The sequence below is a fragment of the Panthera onca genome, chromosome A1 (assembly GCF_046562875.1).
Source record: "Panthera onca isolate mPanOnc1 chromosome A1, mPanOnc1 haplotype 2, whole genome shotgun sequence".
NCBI classification, from domain to species: Eukaryota; Metazoa; Chordata; class Mammalia; order Carnivora; family Felidae; genus Panthera; species Panthera onca.
This window is the reverse complement of record NC_138339.1, coordinates 191,123,482-191,136,339: the sequence shown is the minus strand read 5'-3', so window position 1 is coordinate 191,136,339 and position 12,858 is coordinate 191,123,482. Positions and strand designations below refer to the sequence as shown.

At 37.2% G+C, this 12,858-nt stretch overlaps 1 protein-coding gene across 6 annotated transcripts in view; it reads right to left on the bottom strand.

The window, feature by feature from the left end:
* TBC1D4 (TBC1 domain family member 4) overlaps nt 1-12,858 on the bottom strand; it is a 73,563-nt gene that overhangs the window by 12,277 nt on the left and 48,428 nt on the right. For all 6 annotated transcript variants that reach the window (XM_078432765.2, XM_078432764.2, XM_078432768.2 and 3 more), the window contains 4 exons: nt 11,668-11,880; nt 8,974-9,132; nt 5,245-5,403; nt 2,589-2,833 (listed from right to left, as the gene is read on the bottom strand). In XM_078432765.2, the coding sequence (XP_078288891.1) occupies nt 2,589-2,833; nt 5,245-5,403; nt 8,974-9,132; nt 11,668-11,880 (776 nt within the window). The remainder of the gene's footprint in view (nt 1-2,588; nt 2,834-5,244; nt 5,404-8,973; nt 9,133-11,667; nt 11,881-12,858) is intronic.

The following is a 12,858-nucleotide window of genomic DNA, read 5'->3' as shown; positions in this document are numbered from 1 at the left end:
TCAACACAGAAAACTGCAGCCACAGAACATAAGGAGACAAAGTTAAAAGAGACCTCAACTCCCTCATTTTGCGGATAAGGGAACCCAGGCCAAGAACCTGGAGTGTCCACGCTCACACTGTGCAGGTAACCAGAAATCCTACCAAGTGATCCATGCCCACTGCTGTTTCCACTTCTGAAAGTTACGTTGATTGGATAAAAAAACACTTTCTGCTCCCGAAGGTGGAAAAGTGTTGTACCTCACTTACAGAGCAAAAAGATCTATTCTCCTGGAATAAGGTCCCCAATCTTGCAGGTTCTACAAATGCTGCCAAAGATTGAAACATCTTCATTGTCATAATTATGGACATAAAATATTTACTGGCAATTGCAAGTCATATAAATGTGTTAATCCAATTTACATGAATTCTTATGATACCAAACTGATGATTTTTTTAAATTGAAAACAACTGCATTTCTAAATTGAGAACTACATTTATTTATTTATTTACTATTTATTTATTAGAAAGAGCCCAAGCGGGGAAGAAGGTCAGAGACAGGGAGAGAGAAAGAGAGAAGAGGGAGAGAGAGAGAGAAGGAGAGAGAGAATCCTAAGCAGGCTCCACACTCCGCACAGAGCCTGATGCTGGGCTTGTTCCCACGACCCTGGAATCATGACCTGAGTGGAAATCAGGTGGCAGAAGTTCAACTGACTGAGCCACCCAGGCACCCCCTGCATCTCTCTTTCCACTTAGGGACCTAAATCAAACACTACTCACAGGTACTTTCCATTCTTTAATATTTTTAATATTAGCTATCAAAACCTATTTCTGGAAATCAGAGCTACTTAATTTGTTACAAGGGCACCAATGCTTCCTATCCAGTATTAGATACTTTAGAAATAAAGTAACAAATAAAACATTCCATTGTCGTTATTTGACTTGTGGCATGTTAACACACCTGTGAATAGTCATCAACTAGGAATCAAGTCACTATATTTATGGATCCTGATAAAGTCCCTTTATATGAACTCACATCTGAAAACCCAATGTTAAGAGGGAAACCCTATCTCCCTAGCAAAAATTTCATCTTAAAAAAGTAAAGAAGGGGTGCTTGGCACCTGGGTGGCTCAGTCAGTTAAGCCTCCGACTTCGGCTCAGGTCATGATTTCACAGCTTGTGGATTTGAGCCCCATGTCGGGTTCTGTGCTGACAGCTCAGAGCCTGGCACCTGCTTCAGATTCTGTGTCTCCCTCTCTGCCCCTCCCCTGTTCATACTCTGTCTCTCTCTCACTCAAAAATGAATAAATGATAAAAAAAAATTTTTTTAAGAAAATGAATCGCTTCCTCTCCATTGATCCTCTCAAGAAAATACCATTTACTGTAACATTCACAAGGTGAAAACCGAGTCCTTTTTTGCCTGTAGAATGGTAACTAAAATATTAAATGTAAAAACTGATCCTTAGGAACCAGGAAAAGAATATATTTTAAAAGCATTTTTAAAATATTTCACTTCTTATCTACAGCATGATATTATGACTAACAGATCTTGCCTACCTCATTTCAAAGGAGGAGAACTCTGACATTCCTCTCTTGAAAGTCTTCTTTTATATTTTTACTACTAAAAGCTTTAAATTGAAAGGTAGTGGCAGTTGGTGATATCATATCTATAGATAAAATTTAAACTGCTTGTTAGAAACCAATACACTAAGGAAAGGGGAATTTTAACTAGAAAGGAGAAATGTGTAGACAGGGAGTCCGAAATAGGTTGAAGACCGCAGTGGGAGTGAGTACCCCGCTTAAAAGGACTAAAACATCTTAATGGTGCTTCTTCAGTGCATGCTAAGAAAAGCAGACCAAAAACTACCACTGACTTTGGGCACCTTTTCCTCTAGAAGGACCTATGTGACATAAAGATAAAGGAGGAGAGACATGGTAAGTTCAAGAAGAAACATGACACAGATATGTGCCGCTGATGCACTCACAGTAAAATAAGGACATATTTTTAGATTTAAAAAAAAAAAAGATTTGATTCTATTCAATTGACAGGTTGAGGAAAAGCGAATAAAGAAGACTTGATTCTTTCTCTATTTCCACTTGCAGACTTAGGGGAGAGAGACTTGAGTACCCACTACCTTTCTAGAATTGCTCATTTATTCACTTCAGGAACTTTATGGAAGAGTTTTTCTGCATATAGATGTCCTACTCTTACAGGTTTAGCAAAAGTACAAATCCCACATACTAAAACGTCAAAAGAAGCCTCTACGTTTATACTAATTCCAAGACAATGGGTCCAAATTTCTTTCAGTCTTTTCTAAAATTTGTTTTACTGTTTATTTATTTTTGAGAGAAAGAGAGAGAGGGAGAGTGCGAGTGGGGGAGGGGTAAAGAGAGAGACACACACAGAATCTGAAGCAGGCTCCAGGCTCCAAGATGTCAGCACAGAGCCCGACCTGGGGTTCAAACCCACGAATCACAAGATCATGGCCTGAGCCGAAGTCAGACGCTTAACTGAGCCACCCAGGCATTCCCAAATTTCTTTAAATCTTAACTGTAATGTAGAAGAGGGCTAATGCTACGATTTCTGGTAACAGCTTCCCATGTGCCTCACCTGCAGCGACATCATGTCAGGTCTGTACTGTTTGCGGAAGCCCTGGTCATACATGAGGAATTTCAGCATCTCAAAGGCTTGCTCTTCGCTCATGTGCAGAAGCAGGACTCCAGCCACAAAGCTGATCCCCTGACAGTAACCCACTTCTTTGTCCAGCAATGAGTAGGCTTTCAAGAGGTTAAAGAGTGAGAGCTGCCCTGCCCCAAGCTGTGCTGAAAAATAAGGGTGAGTAGGAAATGTCCTTCCTGCAGAGGAAGAGAAAAGAAATATTTTTGAGATATCCTGAGCTTTGGAGATAAAAGTGAAATTGCAATGCAGTGAGTTCCAGGAAATAAACATTCTTTTCTGAACCAGTGAGAGCTGTGTGGAATACCCATCTAACTAAAACTCTCTCTCCAGCAAGTCCTAGGTCCTACCTGCCAGACCACCACCCCATCTCTACACATACAAAAGTGAAGAAAACATTTGATGCTAAAATAGCACTTCTTTCTAGAAAACAACAACGAAATTCACAAACAAATCATGGACATGTCCAGGAGAGATCCCAGGAAAACAGAATACAAAATCTATTCTGGCTATAAATGAAGGCAAATTCCAAGTTCACATAAAGACTACCCTCCAAGTAAAATCAGAATTCTATCAAAGTTATCACATTATTTAAAAGGAAATCTTAGTAGCGCCTAAACAGAATTAGTCCTGTTTTTCCTGTATGTCATATGACACTGGAGGAGCTTTTTGAGGTCATTTTGTTTTATATTCAATCTATTGTTCAGGAAATACTTCTTTTTTTCAAATATCCTTTGCTCTCTGTTTCTTAAACCACCTCCATGAGCCATACAGACCTCTTTTCTTTTTTCAAAATAGCCAAAAAGCAAGTAAAGCAAAGGGCCAAGCTGATTTCAAATAAATTCCCCTCTAAAATTTACCTCTGAGGATAAAATTACCATAGAGATACCCAACAAGCAAACAAAATCAGTTCTGGATCACTGAAAAGCTGGTACTAAACACTGAAACCCACCCATCTTCATCACCCAGGCTGTAGACACTGGCATGGGACTCTTCTTATGCCCAAAAATGAAGGGGAGATCAGTTTCCTTGCAAAGTGACTACTCATGTCAGTGAGAACTTATAAGAATGCCAGATTTTTAAATGTTTTCCACCACATATGCTTAAAAGTGATCTTGTTTCCCTCCTCCCCCCAGGAACTGATAAGATTAATTTCTGCAGAGCAAGGGGAACATATGAGAAAATAACAAGAACACACTGAGGAAACACAGATGGCTACAAGTAGAGTTAAATAAACAGTTTTTTAATCATCATTTTACTTTATTACTTAAATTTTTTGCTGAAGAAAACTATAAATGTACTCTCTACCCAAGACATTAATTCTAGCTTCATTTTTTTTCTGACCAGCCTTGCCTTATAATCTAATCGCATCATCTCCTTCTCTTTATTCGGATATCTTCATTAGCCCTAAATGAACCATCCCCATTTCTAGTCTGGTCATCAATTTCTCGTCACAGAACCACGGATCTGTGGGGATCCACAGGGATTGCCTAGTTCAAGGTCCTCATTTAAATGAAAGGACTGAGTCTCAGAAGCAAAATAATTTGCCTAAAACCACAGTTTAGTGGTAGAATCAGACAAGAACTGAAGTCTTCAGCTTCTCTGTAAAATTCCCCTTTACAAAAAATATTAAATCAAAAAATACTAACTGAGTTGTGTCCTTTCCCAACAAAAGCTGTTTATCATCCAAAAGGAACAGAGATCAAAACTAGGTTTTGGCCAGTGATTTTTATATGCCCTAATATAAGGGGACCCCAAATATAAGGTAACCCCTTATTTTCCCAAATGGGCTCAAGTAACATATCTGGCCACTTTAAATATGCCACCTTTCAGAGATACAGATAAAAAAGTCAAATGCCAATGCACAATATTTAATCCAATTAATCAGACATTTTTAAATAATAAAATATATATTATAAAATGATAAATTAGAGAAAAACTAGAGACAATGTAATTTTAAAAATCATACCTTTTTTTACTTTCCATTAGTTATTTGAAATACAGACTTTAAAAAGATAGCTTTATGACGCTATCACTGGAAATTCTCCCCAGTCACAAGTAGCCATTCATATAATATTAGGACAGCTCATTTTCCTTTCATCCTATAGGGATGTATTCATGATTCCACAGCATAACCACTTATTGTGCTGCTTTTTAAAGTGATATTCAAAGGCCTGTTTAAATTTTAACTTATTCTATCCTATTTTAAAACCAGTGTTGATTGAGAAAATAAATGCCTAACCCAAACAAAAGTCAGTTTTTCAAAATACAGGAATTGAAAGTCCCTGATAATATGACCTTTATAATGATTCAAATATAAGATAACACCCTTTTTCGGGGGCAAAGTCTGGGGATGAAAACTTCATTTTGTATTCAGGCATTTATGGTATTTTCACCCAGACATGAAGTCAACTTGCCCTCAAGAAAGGGGAAAGTCAGCAGCTCTGTATAATTCAATTGGTCCTCTTTAGCAACACCAAAACCAAAACAAAACACAAACTACCACAAAACCCCAAGCAAAACCCCCCAAAATACTCAGGAAAGGGACGTATCGTTTGCTTTTGTACAATAATCAATATGACAAACATACCCAAATCCACAAGAATGGCATGCTGCTGAGCAGTGAGCTGCTTTAAAAGTTCCTTATAGGAAACATCAGGAGGCTGTTGTTTATTGGGCAATCTGTGCCTGAGACGGTATTGTAAAGCTAGGAATTGCCAAATTTCTCCTCGTCGACTTTTGGGAACACCTACGAAGATAAAAGGCAAGGTCTTGATCTCTGGAATGAAGTTGCTAAACCACCGATGAACTATGTAGTGCCTGAAAACAGGCAGCTGTAAGGTCCTGTGTGCCACCCTCCCTCCCATCACACAGTATGATGTGCTGAGAGAGCATATTTTGATCCTGAAGCTGCTGATATCTTGCAAAAGATATCCTGAAGTTTAATCCTGAAGCTGCTGATATCTTGCAAAAGAAAACCCTCAAGTATCAATAATAAAGGCAATCCTGGGCGCCTGGGTGGCTCAGTGGGTTAAGCGGTTAAGCGGCTCAGGTCATGATCTCACGGTTCCTGGGTTTGAGCTCTACGTCGGGATCTGTGCTCACAGCTCAAAGCCCAGAGCCTGCTTCAGATTCTGTGTCCCTCTCTCTCTGCCCCTCCCAAGCTTGAGCTCTGTCCTTGTTTGTCTCTCAAAAATAAATAAATGTTAAAAAAAATAATAATGAAGGCAATGTTAACATCAGGTGCCCAACACTGATTGGGCACCTAATACAACATTCCATCGATGGTGCATTGCCACTCAGCATTGTACCTGTGCTCAGAAAACAACCAAATGAGGCAGGTGATTACTATTATCCCCACTTTCCAGATGGTGAAGCTGAGGAAGAAAGAAGCAAAGAACTTGCCCAAGTTCACACAGCTTGTAAGTGGAAGTTTAGGATTAGAACTCTCCAAGTCTGGCTTCAGAGGCCAAATTCTAAAACCATGAAATGTATCCCTGCCTATTCCCACCTTTTATTTGGTTTAAAGCTAGTAATAAATGCCAGTACTTATAAATTCTAAGCATTTGACATTAACAAGTAACTTCGTAAAAGAGAATTAAAAAGCATTCTTATATGGTCATACGAGAATGAAATAATAAAAAAACTGGTCAATCCAACATGAAGGCATAACTGGATTGCTACAGAACATCCTTGGAGAAGACAATATCCAGCATATATAATGAAACATTAACTCCATTATGCTTGAGAACTGAAAGGTATCACAAGCAGTTCAAAGTATACTAAAACTTTGCTTTTTATGCCAAAGAATATGAAGTAATAAGTACTGGGAGGGACAGAAGTCAATTCTGTATAGTACAGGTAATCTTACTTCACAAACTATTTTCAATTCAGGTAAACTATATCGGGAATAGGTATATGAGCTCCCAGCGGATTAAGGAAGGTTTAATGGCACTAATCTTTTTGAACTTCAGCACTATCATTTGCATAAACCAAAAGTATGATGGTCCAAAAGGTATAACTCTGGCTCACTGACATGATTTATAAGACCTTCCACAATATACCTCTAAACTACCTTCTTCAGTCCCATTACCTCCCATTCTGCACCATACACTAAGTAAAAGAAGCTTACAGTTATTTTCACACCTCCAGTTTCTTATTCCTATTGTTGCTTTACGGACTTCCAAGTTCCCCTACTTTACTGCGCAGCATATTTCTATTCATCTGTTATGGGTGAGCCTGAATGCCATTCTGCTGAAGCTCTTCCTCACATCTCCAGGAGTGATCACTCCCTTTTCACATACTATCTTGACACGCACTCAAACATCACCATATTGGATTAGCTCTATACTGCCCGTGTGCCTATCTTTCCCGCTTCCATGGTAAGCTCCTTGAGAATAGTGAGCAAACTTTCTCATCTCTGTATAAGGCAAACCAAGAATATACATTGCTACTTACACATCTGTAGGATGAATGAATGAATGATCACATGTAAAATCTCATTTTGGGGGTAACTTTCATTAGCCCACTAAATGAATCTCTGATAACATGAGTGGGCTGTTTTATTATCCATCCAACAACAATTTTGCAAGAAGGCAATTCACTTCAGCTAAACAAGTCATCTGTTGAACATCTAACACATAGCAAAGTATAGAGACTGGCACTGAGGATACTTCCTCCCTGGGAGATGAATAAATCCATTCTTGGGAATTAGTCTCATTCATTCATTCATCCATGCATTCATTCAGTAAATAACTTATGCAAGATCCTTTTTAGGTGCTAGGTATGCAGTGGCGGGGTGAGAAAAACATTAAACAAATATATGCCTAAATACAAAATTATAATTATGATAAGCACCATTAAGGAAAAGAATCGTGAGAAAAAATAATGAAGCAAAATGAATTGATTTTGGTGGAAGAGAGGGATTTCTGAGGAAATGGTATTTGAACTGAGATCAAAAAGATAATAGGATTTTCCAAGCTGGGAGTGTGGGCATCAATCCCTTCAGGAAGGGAAACGTTTGAACGCCCTCAGAAAGGCAAGGAATGGGGTGAGAAAGGAAGAGGAGGAGGAGGGGTGAAAAGAAAAGGATGATGGGAAATAGGCAGCAGGTGGAGAGGTAAGGATGAGAGGTTAGGGAAAACTGGAACATTCCATGCAAGAAACAGCCTGGGACATATACTGGGACCCAGTGTACTTCAACCTCTCTGGAACACATGATACAGGGAGGGAGGAAGCAGAACATGAGATCAGAGATGAAGGAGGCAGAGATTACGGTGGGCCCTGGGCAGAGTGCTCAGAGGTTCAAACTGTATCCTATAAGAAATGGGAAGCTGAGCACCCCTAAAAATCTTTAAAACTCATACCAAAGAATAGTGTGATCGACAACCACACACATTCTATTACCCACTATTCTGTCTCCCAAATAATGCAATCAATGAAAATTTTTAGGACTTCCATATCTTCAAGGAAAAAAAACCAATAAATGTAGCATCTTACAAAATTAATCTCAACTTCATTTAAACTTAACTATGCAAGAGTTTCACACATTAATCATAAGCTTTTAAAACAAGATTCATTAACAGATATCTTTGGATATTCTTGGATTTTTATTTTGCACTCAGCTTATATAGGTCATGAGATCCTCATTTTAATAGCTGGGTCAAAGAAATGCACCTCAAATATTCACATGCTAAGCAGTTTTAATTTTAAATTTAAGATGTTTAACTATCAGCCATTTTATATGACAGAGTAGCAATGCAGTATAATGGCCAAATAAAAGCAATTTTTCCAAAATAAAGGAATATATACATGGAAGGAAAACTGATTGATGAATAAAAACATAAATCTGTTTACATGCACACATACGTGTAGGTGAATATACATATACATATAAATATAAACATTTCTGACTAAATGATGGAAATGAGTCTAGTTTGTAAGTCTAAATTATTTTTATGGATATGATCCAAGGTCTCTACCCATGCATTCACTCCTTTCTTGATAAACAACAAAGACAGCTGAGAACAGCTGGTTGAAGAAGACAGGAAAACCTAGAAGAAAAGGTGTCTGCTAACTCCTCAGGGACCATCTCTCCATTAGCACTGTTTTCTTCCCAACAAAGTCACTGACTGCAGTCAAAAGCAAATTACTTCCCTTTTTTTATACGTAAAGCACAAGGACAAAATTATGCCCGAGCTACACAATCAAAAAATCTCTAAAGATTTTCTCTAAAAAAGATGATTAATGATGATCCACCTGAAACTAATGTAACATTGTGTGTCAGTATTACTCAAATGAAAAAGGCAATCCAGAATACCTTCTTTAAGACAAATATGAATGTCTTCCATATCGCTTCTGATTTTAGCTCTGCAGTTCAACAACTTCTTATCCCAGGTTAGTAAGACCTCCTTCTGACATACACCAACTTCTTCATAGTCCAGTTTAACTTTTCTGGACTGGAGTTCATCTCTGCTTGCTAAGAAAAACAAAAGAATTTGTGTAAAACTGATGTGTTCCTAGAACACAGAATTTTAAACATTTTGTTGTATTTGTAAAATCATACCAAATGATTTTTAGGAATCAACCACTAACATGTAGTCACAAAGTAAACTTAAAAAAAGTGAGGATACATGAAAGGTTCCCAAACAGAGTCATATCACGTAAAAAAGTATCAGGAATAACTTTCTAAGGAGGTTTTACTCTGTATCTTACAGATGGGAGCTCTACTAAGCATAAAAAACTAAGCGTGTTCCCTACGCTGTAAGTTTCAATTTTTTTGACAAATGTGATAGCCTCAGATGTGACAACTTGCATCATTTTCAACACCAATGATATTTTATATATGACCTATATGAGAAAACAATACCTCGTGCTAACCTTGATTAGAGAAATACTGACCATGGTAACCCAATACATTTTTATAATTATTCCCAGAGTTACCAATACTTTTTTTAAAAATGTTAAGTCATGTGCCTCTGTGGTCATTTTTTTCTTAAAGAAAAAAATTCATTTTATTGAAATTAACACTACTTCTGTTTTTAAAAATAGTACAGAATTCTCTCTTGTTTGATGGTCTAAAATATAAGCCCAAAGCTCATTAAAGAAAGGCCTATAAAAGCAACTACTAACTTGATGTGTTCTTTATCTTGAATACTTGATTCCAAAAGAGTAAAGGAAGAAAAAACATTTAGCTATTTTTTTTTCTTTCATTAGGATCACATTGAACAGGAGTCTCACAGATTAACGTGTATTCATTTAAGCTCACAGTGCTCAACCCCTTACCTTCTGCAACACAAATCTTTGTCATGCATCCAAAGTCCTCGACAGCACAAAAACAACAGCAGAATGAGTATTACCCTTTACTTAGTGTGTTTGAAACCATTCCAAAGAATTTAAATATCTTATAATATGGTTATTCAAATAAAGAGTAAAAGTTTCTACTGAAAGTCCAGATATAACCAAACTTTCACTATGAAAATACTCCTGGATACCACTAGATGGCCTACCTCTTGGATACCACTAAACTCACAGAGAGGAGCTTTGCTTCTCAATACTTGCTTTATATTTCTCTATGGTAATCAAATTTTTTTGAAGAAGTGGGTTCATTAAAGCTAATAATTAATATAACCCTATATGTTACTTTACTAATTATTTTTTTTATAATGAACAAAAGCATATTTCCTTTTTTTCCCCCTGCAACGTTCTCTAGATCTTTATTCATTTAAGAGAATAATCAAGAGCTATGTGCCAGCTTCAGGCCCTGAGGATAAAATGCTGATTAAGAACAGTCAACATCTGCCCTCACCTGGTTAACTAGGCAAAAAATAAAGAACCATCAATAAATAATTATCCATTGACTAGAATTTTAATAAGCTCAACTATTTTTTATCTCTGTTACTTAAATACAGAAATAAAAGAACTCATAAAGGTTTCTGACCATATCTGCTAAATGTCACCTCCTCTCTTATCCTAAATATGAATTGAATTTCCCTCAAAATCTATAAAATCCCGGGTGGGCATACCATTTATCACATCAAACTTTTAAAAACTGTACCAATAACGATCAATTGGGTTTTAATTTTAAAGAAAAAAAAAAAGAAAAGCATTAAAATGCTTAAAAAAGCATTTTGGAAGACAACACAATAAAAGCAAGCCAGAGAAAAACCTAAATTGTACATTTTCCTATAATCTTGTAAATCAAAGGACCCACTTAAGCTAAATCATTCATTTTACACATGTGAAAAACAAGGCCCTTTTAGGTTAAGTGAACTGCCAAACATAGTAACATTAGTACATTTTTTGAGTTTTGGTCCCGTCTGCACATCTCCTTATGTGTGGCTCATAAGGAGGTAAATAACATCATTCTTTCGAAGTCTGGAAAACACATTCTAAAACACTTATTCATAAAGTAAGCAATAAAGCACCAGTAATACCACAGAAGCTATTGTAAATTATCCAATTATAAATTTAATGATTTGAATATGATTTTTTAAGTAGAAAGTATATAAAGCAATAACAAAAATTAGGAACTTTGATTTGATAACAGGTAATTAGATAGTTGAACTGGGTACAATACAAATAGAATTTATTTGAAATAGGCACATTTCCCTTATTATAAATGCAATTAGCCTAAAAGGTGAAAATCAATTTCAAAAAGAATTTTTGAAATATTTTTCATGTTTAAGGGTTTTTTTTTTAAGTAATGCACAATAATATTAGACTTTCAGTCACATCAAATACATGGATGCCACACTATGTACATTTTCTGTTACCCCAAAACACTCTAAAGGTGTCTGATGTTTTAGCTATTAAACAAAAATGCAAATATTTTAAGCTGCACATTCCCATGTCATTGCAACCTCACAAAATAAAATGAAACAATTATAATCAGTAAAATCCTAGTCAAAGTGCATTTATACTCCTTGGCTGAGTGTGGGGAAGACGGGGGTGGTTTTAACCTAAAGCTTTCAATTATAGTATCATATCATTTAGCCCTGATTGAATGGCTAACCTTCAAGTTTCTGGTTTTCTTTCTCCATTCGAAGCAACAAGATTTGTTGATGTATTGCTTTTCTCCACAAACTCCTCAGTTCTTCTGACTTCTTTCTTTCTTCAGCCTTCTCTGGATCATCATCTTCACCAGACATGAATATAACCAGTGGTTCCTCCTCCATGGTTGGAGCAAGAGGGGACAGTGGCAGCAGCTCGTTCCTGTCCAGTCCATCTGCAGAGAAGAAAACAGTGAGAGGCATTCCTAAGCAGTAACCCAGACTACGCGGAAGCTTTCTCTAGAATTGATGTTCTCTCATCCTATCTTCCACCTTTAAAGCTTTTCACAAGGCCACTTTCCCAGTAACTGCATTTCTGGAACTAACAGCTTAAGTAAATTCACTAAACTAAATTCCCCTGACAGATTTCCCTCTCGAGTTGAAACGAAAGCACATGTAATTTCTGTACTTCTTCTTTCTGCACACAATGACCTATAAGATAGGTGCTCTAAGATGAACTGGCAATCCCCAGAGCCCAACACTTCTGCAATTTATCTTTGTACATTCTCTGATTGTGCAAAACAAAAAGGTTACGTGAGTAGGTAATAGTGATCTCCTAAGGTCTCCATCTACCATCAGACACAGTCAAGAGAAGAGCAGCTGAACAACGTGGGGCCTGTCTTGGCTCAGCACCTCTGCTCGCTCCTGCAACATTCTCTTACCCAATTCCTGGAGCTCGCTCTCTCCCTCTGTTCCAGGCCATTCTTTGCACCTTTGCCAATTAGTTTCCTATTAACAAACATGACTATGTCTCTTAAAATATTTCAACGGTTGCTTATGCCCCAAAGCACAAAGTCCAAACTATTGCAAACAGCATATGGACAGCTTCAGACTCCTGCCTCACGTAAACTTCCCAACCTGTGTTTCCATCTCCCATCCTCTGCTCCCGTCATGCTGAATTTCTCACTATTCCCTAACCTGCAAAGTTCTCTCCGATGATATCAGAGTTTTGCTAGTTTCACTTCCTGAAACATGCTTCTCCCAGCAATGAGTTTAAATGTAAATATCCAGCATTCCTGTGAAGCTTTCTCTGGCCACCCTAGGCAGAGTTAATTTTTTCTCTAGTAATGTCAGTTTCTTGTTTCTTTTTCTTTACTAACTGACCTCTGCCCTTACCCTTATTATTTATTTCCTTAATAAATAATTTTTAAAAA